This window comes from Ranitomeya variabilis, chromosome 6 (assembly GCF_051348905.1).
Source record: "Ranitomeya variabilis isolate aRanVar5 chromosome 6, aRanVar5.hap1, whole genome shotgun sequence".
Lineage (NCBI taxonomy): Eukaryota > Metazoa > Chordata > Amphibia > Anura > Dendrobatidae > Ranitomeya > Ranitomeya variabilis.
This window is the reverse complement of record NC_135237.1, coordinates 248924940-248949303: the sequence shown is the minus strand read 5'-3', so window position 1 is coordinate 248949303 and position 24364 is coordinate 248924940. Positions and strand designations below refer to the sequence as shown.

The following is a 24364-nucleotide window of genomic DNA, read 5'->3' as shown; positions in this document are numbered from 1 at the left end:
AGACAGCCCCTGTCCATAAAGGCCCAGGGAGGCACAAGGAGTGAGAGAGTGTGGCCCACACAGCCACCGGCGTAACAACGATCGCTCACAACCCTCACAGGCTGAGAGGCACCTTGCACTTTAACCAGTGAAACAGAGCTTTGCCAGCCCCGAAGAACTGCCACGTGTTACTCTTTAGCTATAAACACAGTCTGCTAACAGGATTATATCGGGCCAGAAACTAGCCGCGGTAGCATTTGAAGTCAAACCAAGAACATGGATGTGTGGCTTATTGGATCGAGATAAAAGTGCAGCCCAAGGTTAAAATTATAAATGTAATCACCTTATGGGCACACTAGACAAAACACTATATACTTAATGGTTTACATATACAAATGGTCAGAAATGCAAATACAGGAGGGAATACAAAAAGTATAAGCAGATGAATCTTGTCAGTTACCGGTTTGATGTTTGGCCATGTGAGCTGGACAAAAAGAGGGAGAATGGAAATACGCATGCTCTATGACGTCAGTGTCCTGACGCAACTGGATGCCTATCAGGATGGTGTCATTTGATGCGAACCCATTTGGTACCAATAGGTTGGGAGCGGCAATTGGTTAACACTGACAGCAAATAGTAAAGTATGTAAACGATGATATCTCGGGCGCATGCGCATGGATGACTTTTCCATGGACACATAATTTGAAAGTAAGTAACCTATTACATAATGTAATGCAGTGGTTATGTTCATCGCTGTATGGCGCCAAAAGAGACTATTGGACATCACCTTTTCCTGCCGACTAGCTAGTCAAAGGTGTCACTTATAGTGATCTAATTGGTTATGTAAATGCTACGGAATATGATTGGTCTATTCAAGTGTAGTGCCCGATTCGATACTCACTATTGTCCTCCAATAAATCTATTATGCCTAAACAAAGGTTTTTAATGGTCAATACCACATTTTCCTTATTCACTATAGCTCCAGTCCCCTAAGGAAGCCCTTTTGGCGGTTGTAGTTGTTGGGGTGGCTATATGACTGCATTTTAGCTATCAATAGAGAGACCAATGTATACCCTAAACAGTGAGACAATTGAGCTACTTCTAATCCATGAACTGCAGTCATGGTGTGTGTATTACAATATTGTAAATGGAAAGGTTTGCACGGTAAACTAAAGAAATCTTAGAAATTATCAATGGTATCAATAGTAGGGAGATAACAATGGCACACTATTGTGCTTTTAAATCTATTTACCACTTTTAAAATAAAAGTCATGTTTTAATGAATCCATTAAACAGGGTCTATTACCCTTTGGGTAATTTAGCATTTGTATTCATCATCCCTATAGGGGTGAATAACCTAATGGTTGATTTGGACAAAAAGAGAGCACATGGCCTTACACAAACATTGAACCCCTTAGTCAGTCACTTCCTTTTCCGCTTTTCCTGAGATGGTACTAATCCCCCCCTTCCCTGGGGTTTTGTAGAGAAAACTCCAAATCCTATGAAGGATCATAACTTCTCATAGGTCATAGGGCAGCAGTTTTGGTGCCATGTAATCCGGCTGGGCCCCTGTTATGCTTGGAGACAAAACACTGCTTTTCTACCTGGCTTCTGCTAGCTGTTCTGTGTATCTCCCCACCCAGGGGTGATAGAGTGGATTGAGACTCTTTCAGGCATTCAGCCTGTTTCAGAGATATCAAAAATATAACCATTGTACATGTAAGAACTGCCATAACTTCATATTCTCAAAAATCATCATGAAACCCTCATCTGGGAAATTAGAATGAAGCAGTTACACAGTTTGGACCCCAAGGAGTAATCCTGTACTGAGATCCATGGTACAAGTTAAATTGCTGGGGGTGTGTTTTTTTTAAGCTGATGAGGCTGGACCACCTGCTGAGCCAGGTGTCCTGCTTCAGCTGCACAATTTGAAGGAGAAATGTAATCTCAGATATAATACAGTTGATGTGCATGACATTAAATCCCCCTCATACTTTTCACAGAAAGGATCCCTCTTATCAGTATGTAAAAAGACATATAGGGAGTATCCAACCAGGGTCCCCACATTGACTCATTCACACATGCAGTTTCTCTTCTAATACAGGAGGAGAGATGACCCTGCCCGTGAGGGCTCACAGTCTACAAGGGATGGGTGAGGATACAGTAGGTGAGGGTAGAGCTGGTTGTGCAGTGGTTTGGTGGATTGGTGGTTACTGCAGGTTGTAGGCTTGTCGGAAGAGGTAGGTCTTCAGGTTCCTATTGAAGGTTTCCACAGTAGGCGAGAGTCTGATATGTTGTGTTAGAAAGTTCCAGAGTAGAGGGGATACAAGGGAGAAATCTTGCATGCGATTGAGGGAAGGGAAGATCAGAGGAGAGTAGATAAGGAGATCTTGTGAAGATCAGAGGTTGCATGCAGGTAAATACTGGGAGAGTAGGTCACATATGTATGGAGGAGACATGTTACAGATAGCTTCGTATGTCATGGTTAGAGTTTTGAACTGGAGTCTCTAGGCAATGGGGACCCAGTGAAGAGATTGACAGAGGAGAGGCTGGGTAATAGCAGAGGGACAGGTGGATTAGTCAGGCAGAAGAGTTTAGGATAGATTGGAGGGGTGCGAGAGAGTTAGAAGGGAGGCCACAGATCAGGAAGTTGCAGTAGTCAAGACAGGAGATGAGGGAATGCAGTTATTTTGGTAGATTCTTGGTGAAGGAATACATGGATCTGGGAAATATTTTTGAGTTGGAGTCGCCAAGAGGTGAAAAGGGGTTGGATATGTGGTTTGAAGGAGAGAGTCAGGGGTTACCCAAAGGCAGCAAGCTACTGGGGAGAATGAGGAGTCATTGACTTTGAGGGATAAGTCTGTTGGGGAAATAGAGTGAGATGGGGGAAAGATGATAAATTCTGTTTGTCAATTTCCGATCAGACATTGATGACCTATCCTAAGGATAGGCCATCAATGTAGAAGCAGTGGACAACCTCTAAGTTTTAGAATCGAGAAGAAGGATGAAATAGAGGATAAACATTGTGGGAATCTAGTCATTATGGAGGTGATATCAGGTTCAGAGAGGTAGATCTTTGTATCAGCATAGAGATGATATTGAAAGCCATGGGACTATGAGCTGCCCCAGGCCGAAGTTACAGATGAAGAGCAGGGGTCCTAGAACTGAACCTTGGAGGACACTAACAGATGGAGGGTGAGATGAGGAGGTAGGGTGTTAATGATATCCTTGAAAATACATCTTATACTCCAATTCTGGTCAGGCTGGAGGGTTTAAATCTAATCAATGATAAGCCAGCAGTTTACGTGCCTGAAAAAAAATCCTCGAGATGCCCAGAGCCATTGGACAGTCTATGTCTATATTTTCCCTCAAAAGACCCAGTATACTGTACATCTTCTGGGCTCCACCCTTTGGACAAGATATATTTGTAATAGTCTTTAGGATTAAAAAGGAGATATCCTTGGGATTAGTTCAAGAATTTATTTCCGTTGTTCCAAGAAAATATCTCCCAGCTCCACTTCAGCTCCATTGTATTTATTGCAGTCTGAATGAACAATAGTTGTATATAGATATGTGAAATTAGTGCTCCGAGGAGGTGATTTTGTCAATCACTGAGTGTTATGGGCTGGTATTATTAAAAATGAGATAGTTGGACTTTTTCAGGTCGAATATGGACGCAACTACCAAACCTACTGCCAGTTTTTAGAAAACACTTTCTTCAAGGGGTGGTACAGGAAAAAGTCTGCATCTTTCAAGAAAACAATGATTTTTATGCAGAACTGTGCTCGATCACATGACTCAAAATACTCAACCGCTTGGCTTATCAGCAAAGGCCTTAAAGATGAAAGAATAATGACATGGCCCTTTCCTCACCTGGCCTAAACTATATTGAGATCTTGGAGGCTGTGGTTGGTGCTACCCAAAAACTTTGATTGTCAACAGATTAAGAAACTGACAGATCAGACTATGAAAGGAAGACTTATGAATGTTATTGAAATGAAGGGGGAGCTATATTGGCGACTGTTTTTTTTAATGCCAAAATAAGAGGATGATGATGCGCACTCCTGGGTCCAGTGCAATATATTCTTTATTGGAACATCAAAAACATGACAAGCGGGCGGGAGAAAACGTGCAAAAGGAGAGGACGACAGCTGTTTCGCGCAAAACTGCGCTTCTACAGGTCCCAATGGCGAACAAAAGAAGGAGGTAGGATATATAGTTAGATCCAGACCATTGTGACCTCCCCTTAGCGTACGTCATAGGTGATACAAAACACCTGTTTGTTAATGTATTCACGTTTCTTGCTAAACAGGTTAAAATTACATATAAACAATTATTTAAAAAACTTGTGATGTATAAATAGTTACCAAGAGCCTAAGAAACACAAGGAAATATTCAAATGATAAGGGTTTTAAATCATCATGTTGCTGCGAGGACACTCTATAGGAAAACCGACATGTCTATTCTTTCATTCAGGCCCATTGGCCCTGTTGCGCATGTGCGCAATATCCACCTAGCTTCATGTCTCATGACTGCGCATTCCAAGATGGGACCTCCGAGATACCAGGCCTCTCTCCTACCCCCTGATCCCTATACCCCGTAACTATTAATACCCCCCAAAATTAAAACACGACAATTATTTCTTTTTGGATAATTTGGCCACAGCGGTCATTTTATTAAACAAACATAAACAACCATTTATACATTTGCATAAACCTTGAGGGGAGGGTTCTTGGAGCTAATAAATCTGGCACCTAATAGGCAAAAGCCCAAAACCAACATGAAAACCCTTCTTTACCCTCAGCCGTAACCACCAGCTCGAGGGCACCATGTAACCCGTTTACCGGGCAAACCAACCCCAAAGCTCCCGAGGTAAAATCCCCGTCCAGAGCCAGTAAACCAAAGCCAGATCAACCCCATGAAACCAACTCCAAGAACCCCGCCCCCCGCCAACCACGAGCAGCACTGAACACCTCAGGCTCGCGAGTGCCCCACCACCGCCATGGCCCTCTCAACCCCCTCGAATTGCCAGCAACCAGAAATCCAGACCAATATCGTTCAAATGAACGCCATCACTCCTCCAATAATTTCCAACACCAGCTTCCAACTCAAAGTGGCGAACCGCCACCCCCCCATTGCGAGAAACAAAACTCGCCACAGCCCTGTTTTACTTAACCCGGGCCCTATTGATACCCTTCATAGAGCGTACCGCCCTCCACGTTTTCCTGGGCACTATGTCGGACCACACTGTAACCATTCCTGGGAAGGATACCCACAAACGTAAAAAATCATACCGTATATCCCGAAATAATTCTCTCACCGGCTTAGAACCCAAATCATTACCACCCAAATGTACCACTACAATATCCGGGGAACGATCCAAACTAACCGATCTGGAAAACTCGGACAAAAACCCTCGCCACGACATGCCCCGAAAACCCAACCATCGGACCACCACCACCGCCCTCTGAAATCCCAATTGCCTACCATCTTGTCTAACATCGGCACGAATCGCCCCCCAATGCACAAAAGAATGTCCGAAAATCCACGCCAGAAGTGGGGTCCGACCTGCAAAACACAACGATAATTAATACCCCCACAGAATCAATTCCGCACATAAGATAAATAACGATTCGACGACCACCTACCAATACGACGAATAACCTCCGGACCCAGCCCCAAACCAGCCGCCTCAGATGCTGCCCCAATTCGAAATGAATGCGTCCCGAATGACAAGGGATCCAGGCCTAAAATTGTCAACACTTGTCTCAAAACCGCCATAAACTGGAACCGCGATAAAAATTCACCCTGACGGTGCCGCAAAAGTGGGCCAGACCTATCTGGACCCAAACCCCAATAATCTTCCAAACACCGAAAGGGGCACATCGCCCCCCCCAATCACTTTTCCTAACACCACACGTCTTCCTTTCCCAAACTGATCAGTCTTTGACCGCCGGATCGAAAAGGCAACCCCACCTGACCAAAATTCAATATCCTCCGCCAACAAACCCCCAGCCACAAACCTGCTAGGGGAAACCAACTCCCCTATTCTCAACGCTCCAAAAAAGGCCAACGAAAACGCCAATCGAAACAAAACAGCCTCGTAGTCAGAACTACAAACTTCCCCCAATGCTACTCCCAGACGCTCCAACATCCCGAAAGATATGGGCCGTCGAGTATCGCAAGTTGAAAAACCCCTCCTAAAACCTTTCAATGCCTGCCGAATCAAGAAATCCTTAGTGACATCGACGGAACCCTGGAGCCTAAAACCAAAAGCAACACCAGCTATAAATTTGTTCAATTTTGACACTGACCAACCCCATTCCTCCGCCGATCCAATCAAAAGCAAAATAGCCATCACCCTGTCATAATTCGATTCAACTGAACCCAACTGTTCCAACCACCCTACCCACAAATGCCAAGACGCCTCATAACCTGACCACGTCCTTGCGGACACTGAAGACTGTATCAGCCGACCTCCTCGTCCGCAACAATCTGCCACAAATGAGAAGGGCATGTCGTTCCGGCATCTTCCGCTTCTGGAGTCAACTCCCGGAAACGTTCCCACTGTAAACGAGACAGAGCATCGGCTATGGAATTTTGAATGCCGGGAACATGTACAGCCGAAATCCATGCATTCAACTCCAAGCACCGCAAAACTAACTCCCTAACCAATTTAATTACCGGAGGAGATGATGACGACAGACTATTTATCACTGACACCACACTCGAATTGTCGCAATGAAAACGTATCCGCCTGTCCTTAAAAATACTGCCCCAAATGAACACCGAAAAAACAATTGGAAACAGCTCCAACAACGCCAAATTTTTTGTAAAACCCGCTTCGCGCCACCAATCAGGCCATTCCCCAACACTCCACTTTCCGGCACAATAAGCCCCGTATCCGACACTACCAGCCGCATCTGTAAAAATTTCACAATCAAAAGCGTTCAAATCCTCCCGTTGAATCAGGGCCCTACCGTTGTAGTTTTCCAGGAAACGCCTCCATACCGCCAAATCCTCTCTGTGCTCTTTGTTCAAGCGTACAAAATGATGTGCTGAACGCACTCCAGCCGTAGCCCTTGATAATCTCCTGCAAAATATCCTGCCCATCGGCATAATACGGCACGCAAAGTTCAACCGCCCCAACAGAGACTGAAGTTCTTTCAACGTAACCTTGCGCAACTTCTCGCATCTCAACACCTCTTGCTTTAAAGCCAACAACTTCTCCTCAGGCAAGCGACACTCCATCTTCTCCGAGTCAATGAGAATGCCTAAAAAACTCAACACCGTAACAGGTCCCTCTGTTTTATCACGTGCTAAGGGGACGCCAAAGTGTCCTGCCACCCACTCCATCGCGGCCAACAGATTACCGCACAACAAAGAATCCGCGGGGCCCACAAACAAAAAATCGTCTAAATAATGAATAACAGACGGAACCTGAGAAACATCCCGAACAACCCACTCCAAAAAAGTACTAAAAGCTTCAAACAGCGAGCAAGAAATTGAACAACCCATAGGCAAACACCTATCCAAATAAAACCCCCCGTTCCAAAAACACCCTAACAGCGGGATACTGTCGGGATGAACTGGAAGTAGACGGAAAGCCGACTCAACATCGGTCTTAGCCATTAGTGCACCCTTGCCATACCTCCGAACCCACTGCACCGCAGCATCAAAGGAGGTATAAACCACAGAGCAAAGCTCCTCCGCTATCCCGTCATTAACTGACTGGCCCTTTGGATAAGACAGATGCTGAATAAGGCGAAACTTATTAGGCTCTTTCTTTGGAACAACCCCCAGAGGCGAAACAACCACCCCCTCCACAGGTAAATCGCTAAACGGACCCGCCATGCGCCCTAACTCAACTTCCTTCGCCAACTTAGCCGTAACCACATCTGCCTTAAGGTTAGCCGACCTCAAATTCTTTTTTGAAAAGGGGATAACATGAGACGGATGAGGAATCCTAAAACCCTCCGAAAAACCATCCCACAACAACGTAGCCTTTTCTCTATCCGGATACCTACTTAGATAAGGGGCCATCTTTTGAACCTTCACCGGAGTCACCCCCATGACCACCTCCCACTGCTGGTTTGCCTCTTTTTTTTAAAACACTTGGCCACGCCATGTGAGGCCCCCCCACAGTGGGAGCAGACATGCTTGAACTTGCATGTACTGCCGTATTTGCATTGGCCGTCATTAAACTGCCAACACGTCCCTGTTTTGTCCTTAACCCCTTGTGACTCCTGTCCCCCACTTCCTTGCCCTGACTGCTGACCGCTACTCCCTCCTCCCCCATGAAAGGACTGCCCAAACCACGTCGGAGCCATCACCTTTAACCACAAACCTATGTCTTTTTGCTCCCATTTTATCTCGGGTCTAATCGCCTTCCTTTGTCGGAACTGCTCGTCATAGCGTAACCACGCCTGGCCTCCGTACGCCCTGTATGCTTCCCCTATCGCATCAACATAGCAGAACAAACCTGCACAATTCTCCGGAAACTTTTCGCCTATAACACCTGCCAAAATGAAAAAGGCCTGTTGCCAATTCGCAAACGTCTGCGGTATCAATCGCCAACGCCTCTTCTCCTCCTCCTCCTTCTTGCTGTCCTCCTTCTTACCCTTATCCAGATTGAACTTCTCCAGGGGCAACAGGGAGAAAATCTCTATGTATTAGTCTTTCCATATTTTCTCTTTCACCTCTTTCTTTAAATGGGCCCCCAATGGCCCCTCAAAACACACGTAAACCTCCCCCTTGGCTCTATCATCCAACTTAATCCTGTCTCCTTTATCCTTGTCGGTCTGTACCGACACCCCTGCCGCCGACACCTGCTCACTATCCCTACCAGATCCGACTACCACTCCCGAACCCGTACCTGAAGCCGGCAACCAAGCACCTAACGTGGGCGACCGCACACTATCCCGGCCCTCCCCGTCCAATCTCCTCAAAATCTGGGACATACCCGCCAAGAGTTCCCTGACCCCCGGGACCTCCCCGGTGCTAGGCCCCCCACTCCCTGCCAAAGCAACCCCCCCATACCAACTATCCCCAGCCCGAGCACCACTATCCCCCCCCACAACAGAATTATTCTCATACTCACTAAGCTGCGCGGGTGCTGCGTCCCCGCCAGCCGTGCGATCACCGAACTCCCGCGGGCCGCTCCTGGAACCGGAATCCTCCGCGCCGCTGTGTTGCTCCAGGCCCACGCCCCTGGCCTCCTCGTCACCAGGGGGGACCGGAGCAGGCGAACTGGAACTCTCCCTGGACCTTCTGGGTGACCTGGACCTAGCGGCCGCCAGCCCGACTCCTGACCTATCTTCTTGCTATCTTCTGCCACGAGCCCCAGCCGCTGCCAATGTTCGCCCCCGCCGTGCTGGGCCAGGCTGTGGTGTTGAGGTGCGCCTGCCCGTTACTCTGCCTCTCGTCGCGCCGCCCCTGCCGGGCCCCCGGGGGGGTTCCAACCCGGAGGTACCCTCCGCCGCTCCGCTGGTCCTCACTTGCCCCGCCGCCGCTCCTTGCCCTCTACTTCTTGTCGCCGGTGACGCCGCCGGCGCTGCAGACACCGCCGCTGCACGCCGGGTACCGCTCCTGCTGGGCGCCGCCATGCTGGATCCACAACCCGGAACTCCTGCAGTCACTTCCGGTGCGGCGTGTGTATCCCTCTGGGCCTACGCCGCCGCTGCTCCCGTCCGACGTCCAGCGCCAGCAGCGCCGGCCTGTGGATTCCTGCCGGAGGGCGGGCCGGGGAGGGTAGGTGACCGCCGGCCCGCACCCTCCGCAGGGTCCCGAGAGGGGCTCCGTGGCCGGCGGTTGCCGCGCCGTCCCAGCTCCGGTGACAGGCGCTCCGAGGGACGGGTCCTCCTGGATCTGGTCCCCTGGGCACCCGGACTGCCCAGTAACGACGCCAGCTGGTCCTCCAGCCAGCCTCCACGCCGCGACCTTGCCATCTCCCGCAGCTGCCCGAGTATCTCATCGACGGAGGCCATCCTGCACTTCTTCACAGGTCAGATATCTAACAATAATGGCCCCCTTTCCCGCACTTTCCTATAGCCCGCCCCATAACTCTAGCCACCCCCCTACTCCTCCCCCATCCCCTAAACCAATCACCTCTCCCTGCATTATTATTTAAAAATTGCTCCCCTGCGTTCCCTTGGCAACGCAGTCATGGGGGGCTTTCGTTAACTCCGTTCCTACAGCCCCCCTCTAGAGGAGCTGGTTCAGGTTACCTCCCTGTTGTGGTGAGTGCACCCTTGCAATACTGGCAAAGCGGAGTGTTTGGACATTGCCCATATGATGTTGCCTCACATGATTAACTAAACGGGGGACTCCATTTCGTTCACCATTGGGACCCGTAGAAGCGCAGTTTTGCGCGAAACAGCTGTCATCCTCTCCTTTTGCACGTTTTCTCCCGCCCGCTTGTCATGTTTTTGATGTTCCAATAAAGAATATATTGCACTGGACCCAGGAGTGAGTGCGCATCATCATCCTCTTATTTTGGCTTTGAAATTTACTACTTTAATGGATGCAGCACCCAAGTGGCCGTTTTTCAGAGGCAATGGAGCAACAGCGTAATGGACAACTTCAACACACGAGGGGTAAGTGAGCTGCAGCAGTGCTAGTTTTCTCTTCTTTGATTGTTGGTGTTTTTATTAATGTCTAAGATAATTTTTCTACATTTTTAATTGTTTGGTTATTATTATCACTTTTACAGATGAAAACAGACAATTCAGATGAGAAAATGTCCGTTTTTCATTCAGTTACATAATAATTACGTACACTAACATTTGCCCAATAATTATGCACAGATGTTCCCCTAAGGCCGGTGTCACACTTGCAACTGCAATGCGAGAAACTCACGCAAGTCTCGCCTCAATACCCGGCACTGCCGCCGGCGGTTTGGACCGGAGCATTCAGGGCATAGAAATACTTGCAGCCGCACACTCCGATCCAGAGTGCCAGCGGCAGTGCCGGGTATTAAAGCGAAAGACTTGCGCGAGTTTCTCGCATTGCAGTTGTAAGTGTGACACTGGCCTAAGAAAGACAAAACCTCACTGTTACTTATTTAAATATTCAGGTTTATTAACCTTTTTTAATGACCGACAGCACTGTAGTTGTTCAATAATAAAATTAATCAACAAAACTGCAAATTGTCCAATATTTGTAAGCATAGTTTATGTGCAGAGTATTTCCGGACATATACCTCTAACATTAGGCTGCAATATATGCCACTGACTATATAGCCTAAGGCTAAGCTATACTACAGCGTAAATTCACACGAGTATAAAAAAATCTTGTATCTATATTGTGATCCGTATATTTATTTTTAAAACATCCATATGGCATCCTTTTTATACATCAGCAGTTAATAAAATTTACAATACCAAATACAGTTATCTATGTTAATGACTTTGTATGCATAATACTTGGATTCTACAAAGATGATTTATTTGGGACCACGTTGAGTAGGCGAGTCTTATCTGAAATAGGATAAAGACTAGTGCATGCTGCGATTTTTTTAACATGGACATTCAGTGTAAAAAAACAAACAAAAACAAAACATCATTTGAGCAGACCTATGGCATAATAGTGGCCTGAGTGCAGTGGTACTGAAAATATGGCTTACATTCTATACAAGTTATAAAGAACAGAAAAACAAAACAGCTTCATCCCATCGGGCACCACTGGACAGGTTTGGTGTATGGCTTGTACGGGGAAAGTTCTCAATGAAATAAATGTGAAGATAGCATGAGGTAAACATGTGTCATTAGTCAGTGATTGGAATATATTTGAATCTTATTAAAACTGTGACAGTAGTACAATGCTATGCCACCCTCCATCGTACATGCACACAAAACATACCTTGTAAACTCTTCATGTAGATTGTTTGGTTCTGAGGAATAATATTTAATTCGAAAGTGCAACGTATACGGAGGGCCAACTGTTAAAAATACAAGAGCGTGGTAAAAAAAATGATTACAGTGCATAATAGTTTAAGACAAAGGATTTCATATGCAGTCTCTAATGGTGGATGTGGTCATCAACTAACCATACTACTAAAAAGTAGTCATGTGACTGGTACATCATCTTAAAAGGGATCTATCATCATATTTTTCCAGCTATTCTAAGAGCAGCATAATGTAGACACAGAGACCCTGATTCCAGTAAGGCTTCTTTCACACTAGCGTCATGCACTGCACGTCGCTATGCGTCGTTTGGTTGCAAAAACGCATCCTGCAAAAGTGCTTGCAGGATGCGTTTTTTCACCATTGATTAGCATTAGCGTCACATTGCGACGCTTTGCCACACGTCGAAACCGTCGTGCGACGGTTGCGCCGTGTTGTGGCGGACCGTCGGCTGCAAAAAACGTTACATGTAACGTTTTTTGCGGCCGACGGACCGCCATTTCCGACCGCGCATGCGCGGCCGGAACTCCGCCCCCACCTCCCCGCACCTCACAATGGGGCAGCGGATGCGTGGAAAAACAGCATCCGCTGCCCCTGTTGTGCGGCGCAAACAACGCTAGCGTCGGTACGTCGGCCCGACGCTCTGCGACGGGTCGAGTACGACGCTAGTGTGAAAGAAGCCTAATATGTCGCTGACTGGGACGATTGCTGCAGTTTTTATAAAAACGCTGTTTAAAATCTACCTATTCTCTTAATGTTGAGCTCTGTATAACCCCGTCTGCACCACTGATTGGTAGCTTACTACCTATGCACAGTGCACACAGAAAGCTACTGATCAGTGGTGTGGGTGAGGTTATACAGAGCTCAGTATTCAGAAAACTGGCAGATCTGAAGCAGATAAGAGTCATTTTTGTCAAAATTAGGGCAGGCAGCAGAAAAGTTTATTGATGGAATCAAGGTCCCTGCCATTACATCATGCTGCTCTCAGAGGGTGCAGCAAAACCAGGTGACAGATTCTTTTTAAAATCCAGACTTGTTTACATGGTTTCAGCTTATGGAATGAGGAGCTGATCACAACTGAAAGGGAAACATTGGGATCTTGTGTTGCTGAGGACAACTAGTCGCCATATCATGCTTTACATGAACACAATCCAGAATACAGTTTGCATTGGTCGGTTTAATCCACTGCAGATGTGATCAGGCAAGAGGTTTCACTTTTAATGACTACATTACACAATCATATCTCACCGAGATCAGCGTGTGATATCTCGCTAAACTATAATTACAGAAATTACATCCACAAATACTTGTGAGTCAATCTCACATTGACATCAGACATGCCATTGCAAGGCCTACACGAGAGGCAACAAGGGAGTATGACCGCTTCAGCTATTGCATAAAAAAAATACAAAATTCATTTACTGTATACACCACACTTGGATGGCCCCTGATATAGCTGCAGCACACTGTCCTATGCATGTGCCCTAATTCAGGCAGTCTCTTTAAAAGGGAACCAGTCACCTTCAGAACCGCTAGTTACTTATAGCTACATAGTAATCTTCAGGTAAATGGCGTTTAAAACATGACTGGCAGGCTTCCTGGAGCAGCGGCTATTGGGAGAAAATTAAAGGGAACCTGTGACAGGTTCCCTTTAAGCACTATTCTCGCTGCAGGCGCTTGCCACCAGTGATCGGGGTAGTGAAGGGAGCGGTTACAGTCATTGCTCATTACACAGCGAGAGTGCTGCCCGGCCACATTGAATGACAGCCTGCCTTGTGATCACACTGAAGAGCGGGCAGCCAATCCATGTATAAATAATAAATTTGGCACTCAAAAGTTCTTTTTGCAAGATGAAAAATAAGTTTTTTCGTTTATTGGTGCAACCAGTTCACTAATTGATGATATTTAAACGTTTTCGGTCACAAGACCTTCATCAGAAACATCATATATGAAACTGGAAGCAGGGCAGCAGAAATGTATAGGCCCAAGTGGCCTGCACACAAATGTTACCGGGCAATTAGACCTGGAGACTCCTGGGAAGACTATTAGGTAGGGCGCACTGGCGAGGCAGGAATACCGCTGTAGAGAACTTGCGCTGATTGATCCAGGTCCAGGGAACGCTGTGAAGCCGGTAAGACCGGAAGATGTTTCTGATGAAGGTCTTGTGACCGAAAACGTTTAAATATCATCAATTAGTGAACTGGTTGCACCAATAAACGAAAAAACTTATTTTTCATCTTGCAAAAAGAACTTTTGAGTGCCAAGTTTATTATTTATTCATTGACGGGCTGGAAACCCTACTTGAGCACCACCCAGGAGCCTCGAGTGCCGTGTGTAATTTGTGTAGCCAATCCATGTGTCGGGTAGTGATGACACTATGCTCATTATGCAGTGAGTGGTGACTAAGAGCTTCCTGCACCGCCCCCAAACTTCATTTTTCCCCTGTAATGGCTGCTCCAGTAAGCCTGCCAGACAGGATTTAACCATTATTCACCTGCAAATTACCTCTATATATCTGTATGTACATAAGTTGCCATCAGTAAAGAATCCCACCAAGGACAACATCTGCAAGGAGTTTGTATGTTCTCCCCGTGTTTGCGTGGGTTTCCTCCGGGTTCTCCGGTTTCCTCCCAGACTCAAAAGACATACTGATAGGGATTCTAGATTGTGAGCCTCAATGGGGACAGTGATAATTTATGTGAAGCGCTGTGGAATATGATAGCGCTAAATAAGCAAAGCATAATAAATAAATAAATTCAGTGTATGCGCTAAAACACCTGCCATTGGCTTCTGCCGCTTGAAGCTCCGGTCCAGTCCACTTTTGTATCATGCTACCACAGCGGTGACCAGCCGCCTCAAAACAACATTTATGTGTGGGCTGGACGTCACTTTCTCAATGTAAATCTGTGTGAGTCGGCTGGTCACATGAAAGAGAAGAGGCCGGCAGCAGTGCTGGAAACGGCAGAAGACAGCGTCCGGTAAGACTTAGAATTCATACACTGCACATACATTATTGGGGAAATAAGACAAAACCTGCAGGGGTCCCTTAAATAGAACCTAAAGTGAGATTATTTGGTATATATGTCATGCAAACGGTACTTACTTTTTATTTGTTTTTTAATAGGTTTTGTATAATCCAGCCAATGCTAAAATTGGGGAGAAAAAAAAAAAAACATTCCGGTTAACTGTGTGAATACCACTATATAACATTATATCAATATACTTACTCAAGTTTGTGGTACAAATTAATACCAGTAAATAATTAGCAAAACCACGGAAATGAGCCAGAGCACAAGTTATTGTACGTGCAATGTGCAGAAGCACATTCACACTCTGGCCATTTTACAGACAAAACCCAAGAAAACCTTGTCGTGGTGGGATGGCTATTACACTTTTTCGATGAAAATAGTGTTATAACCAAGTAGCCCAAGATATTTACATGGACTACTACTATTGGCTTATTTACTTACTACAAGGTATATGCTAATTGTGATTTCTTTCTTTGGTTTTGTTCTTAAACATTTTTGTAAAATATTCAAATATATAAAAAGGTGGACATTGCTACAAAACACCTCAACGGCACAAAGCCATAAGGCTCTGTTCCCTTAAAGTGAATGGAAATGATTGAAAAGCAGCAGGATTGTGTGGTTTGGATTGATATTCCCGGTATGGAGGTTCTGTACGCCTCATGCTTATGAGCAGAACATACGCAGGGGTACTACTGTATGCAGGAGGCAACGTAGCCCAGTAGCTGCTCTGTAAATGCAATCGTTCAAAGAGGGAGAAAAGGAAATCTACCGTATCTTTTGCTTTCATACATGCATCATTTTTAGGACTACGTCATTCAAACGATCACATCACAATAAAACAACATTAGGCATTCTTTCCGGGAAGAAGCGTTTCGCCCCCGGAAGAAGCTTAGGGCGAAACGCGCGTCGGGGCGACAGGGGAACGCCGAAACACCCGGTATTATATGATTCACAGCCTCCATAAACCCACGTGTTACAGCGGTAAGATAATAGGCATTTCTTGGATCTGCGCTTGTATGTTACTGCAATGTATTATGTATTCCCTTGGTGGGCACTGCAGAATGATTAATATATAATTGCATGCACCAGGCAGATCTGGTAACATTTAGTGCCTTACAGCACTTACTAAATCTTGATAGTTTTGATTCTCCTTTCTTGCTGTATCGTGGTGGCATATATTTCTAAAAATAAGGATTTAGGATATTGTTCTGGCTCCCTGGGTATCTTCTTGTATTATATGTTCCATACCTGTTTTTCTTTTTTAATCTTTGGCAATAAACTGAAATTTTATTGGTATCCTATGGTTCTCTTCATTGGACTCAGGGGCTAATTCAACTGAGTTTCCTATTTGTTGTTTCATATGCTAGGAAGTGCCATATAGTAATTTGGGACATTTTGTTGAATCATCATATTATTATACATGGCCTACGCACTTCACTTTGCCCTGGCATATCCAGTGTCACTCCTATTCTCCAGGCCTTTCATGCAATGGGCTTAAGAAAGCTGCATTTGTGCCAGCAAAACTCTTGTCAGGGCTGACATCAGTCCTTGGGGTGACCACCTCTCTATCTTACAGACCTGGGTAAGCTTGTCCCCTTGAGTTGGTGTAGCTGTTTTAGGGTGGGCCACCATAGGTCCCCATAGGTGCTCCATTCTCTTAGCATTTGATATGCAGCTGGGTTGGGGTCTATCAACTCCGACGTATGCAGCCCAATTAGGGATGGCAAGAACCACTCTGATTTATTTCCTCAAAAAAAATGAGGCCTGTTACACTTGTACCGCGCCGGCCAGGCCGTTGCGGTAACGGTACTGGACCACGGCAGTTCTGAGTACTTGCTCAATCTGACCGGAGGCGTGCGCCAGTCTTTGCAAATTATGGGGTTAAAAATAATGTAATAAAAAGGTTTGTGATGCCAGTTGGGATGTTCGGTCTGGTATGTCCGGGCACTGATGAAGGTTCAGTTCAGTTTCTCTGCTGTGACGTAGTGTAGCCTTCCTGCTGCTAATTAAACCTCTGAAACAATTCCTGGATCCGTAATCCCTTCGTCTAGGTTCACATCTCGTTAGGGCATTCTGTTTAACGGATCCGTTTCTAAGTGGCTCTAATGCTATGTAACGGATCCATTAAAGGCGCCCATAGACTTCTATTAGCGTAACGCATTATAACGCATGTCAAAATTGGCATGCGTTAGCGACAGTCCGTTACTTTGTGAGGCATCTTCGAACATGGACTACAGCGTTTTCAGGTAAGTTATGGCGAACGCACAGTGAATGCAAGCATTGAACTCTATTGCTAACGCATGCTGACGCAATGCAACCATGCATTAACGCATGCATTAGCGCGATGTCCAAAAATAAGAATTTGGGACACATTGTTAGCGCATCCGTTTAATGGAACCCTTAAAATGTGAACCTAGCCTTCCAGAGATCAGGCAGCTCCAATCCTGTGGCAAACACTCTCTCTTGCAGCCAATTTAGGTCTCACCAGTAAATGGCTATAACATTTAATTTCTCTTTACTGCACCTAACCAGTGAAAACTGTAATAGAGGACTGATGAAAATAAAAACAATGATGGCGAATGTTCGCAAAAGAGAATAGCTTATTTATCTTGCCATGCTCATGACAAATCTTCGGAGGTAGGTAATGAATGAGCATTATTTATTGATCTGCTCGCATTACTAGAATGTATCTCTTAATGACAAATTTCATAGTTTTAAGGTTAGTAATAATACATTTATTCACATAGCATAATAATTCACAGCACTTTACAATTCAGAGAGGACATGTGCAAGCAATATAAAACCTTACAGGGTAACACTATGCAACAGTTAGGAGTGAGAGCCCTGCTCACAAGCTTACAATGTTTGAGGAAATATTTGAGACACAGCCATCTATAATATAACGCTGGATGTGTCCTTCTGTCTGAAGCTGGTATAGACTGCGTCTGAGCATTGCGCCTGCGCACTGTGACTGGTGTCAGAAGGACGCATCTAGCATTAACACTCCGGTAAGCCAGTGCCTCGATGTGACAGTAAGAAGGACGAGGTTGAAAGAGGAGTGTGGCACCAGAGTTGAGGCGTGCGCATACCGCAATCTCCAGCGACATTTTATTGAAGATAAATTCGCAACAAAATGGAACTGGATAGCGCGGTATGAGCAAGCGCCATTTTATTTAAATATTTAACGCAGACGATGCACTGCAGGGGAGCTGGGAAAAAGTCAGTAGGAGTGTTTATTTTTTATTTTTTTTGAATGTACGTATTGAACAACAGCAGCACAGGCAGGTTGGGGGAGCATATACAACCCCTGGCAAAAATTATGTAATCACCGACCTTGGATGACGTTCATTCAGTTTTTTAAGTTTGTAGAAAAAAAGCAGATCACAGACATGGCACAAAACTAAAGTCATTTCAAATGGCAACTTTCTGGCTTTAAGAAACACTAAAAGAAATCAAGAACAAAAAATGTGGTAGTCAGTAATGGTTACTTTTTTAAACCAAGCATAGGGGGAAAATTATGGAATCACTCAATTCTGAGGAAAAAATTATGGAATCACCCTGTAAATTTTCATACCCAAAAATAACACCTGCATCAAATTAGATCTGCTCGTTAGTCTGCATCTAAAACGGAGTGATCACACCTTGGAGAGCTGTTGCACCAAGTGGACTGACATGAATCATAGCTCCAACATGAGAGATGTCAAATGAAACAAAGGAGAGGATTATCAAACTCTTAAAAGAGGGTAAATCATCACGCAATGTTGCAAAAGATGTTGGTTGTTCAAAGTCAGCTGTGTCTAAAATCTGGACCAAATACAAAAAACATGGGAAGGTTGTTAAAGGCAAACATACTGGTAGACCAAGGAAGACATCAAAGCGTCAAGATCGGAAAATTAAAGCAATGTGTCTCCAAAACAGGAAATGCACAACAAAACAAATGAGGAACGAATGGGTGGAAACTGGAGTCAATGTCTGTGACCGAACTGTAAGAAACCGCCTAAAGGAAATGGGATTTGCATACAGAAAAGCTAAACGAAAGCCATCATTAATACCTAAACAGAAAAAAATCAAGGTTACATGGGCTAAGGAAAAGCAATCGTGGATGGTGGATGACTGGATGAAAGTCATATTCAGTGATGAATCGCAAATCTGCATTGGGCAAGGTGATGATGCTGGAACTTTTGTTTGGTGCCGTTCCAATTAGACTTATAAAGATGACTGCCTGAAGAGAACATGCAAATTTCCACAGTCATTGATGATATGGGGCTGCATGTCAGGTAAAGCACTGGGGAGATGACTGTCAGTACATCTTCAATAAATGCACAATGGGGGAGCATATACCAGGCTGGGGGAGCATATACAAGGATGGGGGACCATATACCAGGACGAGCTAGTGAACCCGTACTACGCCCAGATGGCAAGCATTTTCATTGGTACATTTTTGTGCTATGTTAACCCCTTTACCCCCAAGGGTGGTTTGCACGTTAATGACTGGGTCAATTTTTACAATTCTAACCACTCCCTTTATGAGGTTATAACTCTGGAACGCTTCAACGGATCTTGGCGATTCTGACACTGTTTTCTCGTGACATATTGTACTTCATGATAGTGGTAAAATTTCTTCGATATAACTTGCGTTTATTTGCGAAAAAAATGGAAATTTGGCGAAAATTTTGAAAATTTTGCAATTTTCCAACTTTGAATTTTTATGCCCTTAAATCACAGACATATGTCACACAAAATACTTAATAAGTAACATTTCCCACATGTCTACTTTACATCAGCTCAATTTAGGAACCAAAATTTTTTTTGTTAGGGAGTTATAAGGGTTAAAAGTTGATCAGCAATTTCTCATTTTTACAACACCATTTTTTTTTTTTAGGGACCACATCTCATTTGAAGTCATTTTGAGGGGTCTATATGATAGAAAATACCCAAGTGTGACACCATTCTAAAAACTGCACCCCTCAAGGTGCTCAAAACCACATTCAAGAAATGTATTAACCCTTCAGGTGTTTCACAGGAATTTTTGGAATGTTAAAAAAAAATTAAATATTAATTTTTATTTAACACAATTTATTTCAGCTCCAATTTGTTTTATTTTACCAAGGGTAACAGGAGAAAATGGACCCCAAAAGTTGTTGTACAATTTGTGCTGAGTACGATGATACCCCATATGTGGGGGTAAACCACTGTTTGGGCGCATAGCAGAGCTCGGAAGGGAAGGAGCGCCATTTGACTTTTCAATGCAAAATTGACTGGAATTAAGATGGGACGCCATGTTGCATTTGGAGAGCCCCTGATGTGCCTAAACATTATAACCCCCCACAAGTGACACCATTTTGGAAAGTAGACCCCTTAAGGAACTTATCTAGATGTGTGGTGAGCACTTTGACCCAACAAGTGCTTCACAGAAGTTTATAATGCAGAGCCGTAAAAATAAAAAATCATATTTTTTCACAAAAATTATCTTTTCACACCCAATTTTTTATTTTCCCAAGGGTAAGAGAAGAAATTAGACCACAAAAGTTGTTGTGCAATTTGTCCTGAGTACGCCGATACCCCATATGTGGGGGTAAACGACTGTTTGGGCGCATGGCAGAGCTCGGAAGGGAAGGAGCGCCATTTGACTTTTCCATGCAAAATTGACTGGAATTAAGATGGGACGCCATGACGCGTTTAGAGAACCCCTGATGAGCCTAAACATTAAACCCCCCCACAAGTGACACCATTTTGGAAAGTAGACCCCCTAAGGAACTTATCTAGATGTGTTTTGAGAGCTTTGATCCCCCAAGTGTTTCACTACAGTTTATAACGCAGAGCCGTGAAAATAAAAATTCTTTTTTTTTTTTTCTTTTTTCACAAAAATGATTTTTTAACCCCCAGTTTTGTATTTTCACAAGGGTAACCGGATAAATTGGACCCCAACAGTTGTTGTCCAATTTGTCCTGAGTACGCTGATACCCCATATGTGGGGGGAACCACTGTTTGGGCGCATGGCAGAGCTCGGGAGGGAAGGAGCGCCATTTGGAATGCAGACTTAGATGGATTGGTTTGCAGGCGTCACGTTGCATTTGCAGATCCCCTGATGTACCCAAACAGTAGAAACCCCCCACAATTGACCCCATATTGGAAACTAGACCTCCAAAGGAACTTATCTAGATGTGTTGTGAGAACTTTGAACCCCCAAGTGTTTCACTACAGTTTATAACGCAGAGCCGTGAAAATAAAAAATCCTTTTTTTCCACAAAAATGATTTTTTAGCCCCCAGTTTTGTATTTTCCCAAGGGTAACAGGAGAAAGTGGACCCCAAAAGTTGTTGTCCAATTTGTCCTGAGTACGCTGATGCCCCTTATGTTGGGGTAAACCCCTGTCTGGGCGCACGGGAAAGCTCGGAAGGGAAGGAGCACTGTTTTACTTTTTCAATGCAGAATTGGCTGGAATTGAGATCGGACGCCATGTCACATTTGGAGAGCCCCTGATGTGCCTAAACAGTGGAAACTCCCCAATTCTAACTGAAACCCTAATCCAAACACACCCCTAACCCTAATCCCAACGGTAACCCTAACCACACCCCTAACCCTGACACACCCCTATCTCTAATCCCAACCGTAAATGTAATCCAAACCCTAACCCTAACTTTAGCCCCAATCCTAACCCTAACTTTAGCCCCAACCCTAACTTTATCTCCAACCCTAGCCCCAACCCTAACCCTAGCCCTAACCCTAGCTCTAACCCTAGCCGTAACCCTAACCCTAGCCCTAACCCTAATGGGAAAATGGAAATAAATACATTTTTTTAATTTTATTATTTTTCCCTAACTAAGGGGGTGATGAAGGGGGGTTTGATTTACTTTTATAGCATTTTTTATATCGGATTTTTATGATTGGCAGCCGTCACACACTAAGAGACGCTTTTTATAGCAAAAATGTTTTTGCGTCTCCACATTTTGAGACCTATAATTTTTCCATATTTTGGTCCACAGAGTCATTTGAGGTCTTGTTTTTTGCGAGACGAGTTGTCGGTTTTATTGGTAACATTTTGGGACACGTGACAGTTTTTGATCGCTTTTTATTCCGATTTTTGTGAGGCAGAATGACAAAAAAACAGCTAGTCATGAATTTCTTTTGGGGGAGGCGTTTATACCGTTCCACGTTTAGTAAAATTGATAAAGCAGTTTTATCCTTCGGGTCAGTATGATTACAGCGATACCTCATTTATATCATTTTTTTATGCTTTGGCGCTTTTATACGATAAATATTTTATAGAATAATAATAATAATAATAATAATAATTTTATTTATATAGCGCCAACATATTCCGCAGCGCTTTACAACTTATAGAGGGGACTTATACAGACAATAGACATTACAGCATAACAGAAATCACAGTTCAAAACAGATACCAGTAGGAATGAGGGCCCTGCTCGCAAGCTTACAATCTATGAGGAAAAGGTAAAGGAAAAGGAAAAGATAATAGAATAAATTATTTTGGCATCGCTTTATTCTGAGGAATATAACTTATTTTTTCTCTGATGACGCTGTATGGTGGCTCATTTTTTGCGGGACAAGATGACATTTTCAGCGGTGCCATGGTTATGTATATCAGTCTTTTTGATCGTGTGTTATTCCACTTTTTGTTCGGCGGTATGATAATAAAGCGTTGTTTTTTGCCTCGGTTTTTTTTTTTATTTTCCTACGGTGTTCACTGAAGGGGTTAACTAGTGATATAGTTTTATAGGTGGGGTCGTTACGGACGCGGCGATACTAAATATGTGTACTTTTATTGTTTTTTTTTTTATTTAGATAAAGAAATGTATTTATGGGAATAATATATATATATTTTTTCTTTATTTAGGAATTTATTTTTTTATTTTTATTTTTTTACACATGTGGAATTTTTTTTTTTTTAACTTTTTTACTTTGTCCCGGGGGGGGGACATCACAGATCGCTGATCTGACAGTTTGCACAGCACTCGGTCAGATCACCGATCTGATTTACAGCACTGCAGGCTTACCAAGCGCCTGCTCTGAGCAGGCACTTGGTAAGCCACCTCCCTCCCTGCAGGACCCGGACGCCGCGGCCATCTTGGATCCGGGCACCTGCAGCGAGGAGGAGGTAAGAGACCCTCGCAGCAACGCGATCACATCGCGTTGCTCCGGGGGTCTCAGGGAAGCACGCAGGGAGCCCCCTCCCTGCGCGATGCTTCCCTGTACCGCTGGCACACCGCAATCATGTTTGATCGCGGTATGCCGGGGGTTAATGTGCCGGGGGCAGTCCGTGACCGCTCCTGGCACATAGTGCCGGATGTCAGCTGCGATAGTCAGCTGACACCCGGCCACGATCGGCCGCGCTCTCCCCGTGAGCGCCGCCGATCGCGCTGTACGTACTATCCAGTCGGTGGTCACCCCAGCTCGACGGGATAGTACGTCCAATGTCAGAAAGGGGTTAAAGGAAACCTGTCACCAGAAATAAGGCTAGTAATCTGCAGATATGCAGTTAAAGCGAACCTGTCAGCAGATTTTGCTGCTATAAGATGTGGCCCCCGCCTTTTAGGGCTTATCTACAGCATTCTATAATGCTGCAGATAAACCCCCGGTCCCACCTGCAAGTGAAGAAAAATAAGTTATATTATACTCCCCCGGGGGCACGGTGCAGTCCGGTCCAATTGGTGTTGCAGGTCCGGATCTGGCACCTCCCATCTTCTTGCAACGACGCCCTCCAGCTTCTTCATCGCTCCCCGGCATTGGTGCTCCTGCGCAGGCGTACTTATCTGCCCTGTTGAGGGCAGACCAAAGGACAGGTGCCGGGAAAGGCCAGAGAGGCCCAGCGCCTGCGCACTGCAGTACTTTACTATGACCTCAACAGGGCAGAGAAGTATGCCTGCACAGGAGCGTGATGCCAGGGACCGATTAAGAAGCAGGAGGGCGGCGTTGCAAGAAGATGGGAGGCGCCGGACCTGCGACACCCATCGGACCCGACTGCACCCCCCGGGTGAGTATAATTTAACTTATTTTTCTTCACTTGCAGGTGGGACCGGGGGCTTATCTACAGCAATACAGAATGCTGTAGATAAGCCTTGAAAGGCAGTGGCCGCATTTTATAGCGGCAAAATCTGCTGACAGGTTCCCTTTAATCTGAGTTACCAGTGTTTTCAGTCATGGGCTTGGGGGAGCCACACGTTCAGTCATTGCTCTGACAATACAGAACCGTGGCTGTTACCACGACCCCAGCCCTGATTAACAGCCGGCCTCAATCACAGCAGCTACGATCGCACATCATTGATCAACCTCTAGTTGTTGTTTTTTTCTTTAATCATCTTTCTATTCTAAATAAAAAAAAGTGTACACCAAGGACACACACACCTGAATAAAATTTGGTACTCACACAAACACCACATACAGTAGGTAAAAAAATTTCCCCTTCATCCCAAACCAGTATTCAGCGGAGGAA

At 44.9% G+C, this 24364-nt stretch overlaps 1 protein-coding gene across 3 annotated transcripts in view; it reads right to left on the bottom strand.

Moving 5' to 3' along the window:
• EPB41L4B (erythrocyte membrane protein band 4.1 like 4B) overlaps positions 1–24364 on the bottom strand; it is a 1243532-nt gene that overhangs the window by 1045795 nt on the left and 173373 nt on the right. For all 3 annotated transcript variants that reach the window (XM_077269579.1, XM_077269578.1, XM_077269580.1), the window contains 2 exons: positions 14986–15028; positions 11839–11917 (listed from right to left, as the gene is read on the bottom strand). In XM_077269579.1, coding sequence (XP_077125694.1) covers positions 11839–11917; positions 14986–15028 — 122 coding nt within the window. The remainder of the gene's footprint in view (positions 1–11838; positions 11918–14985; positions 15029–24364) is intronic.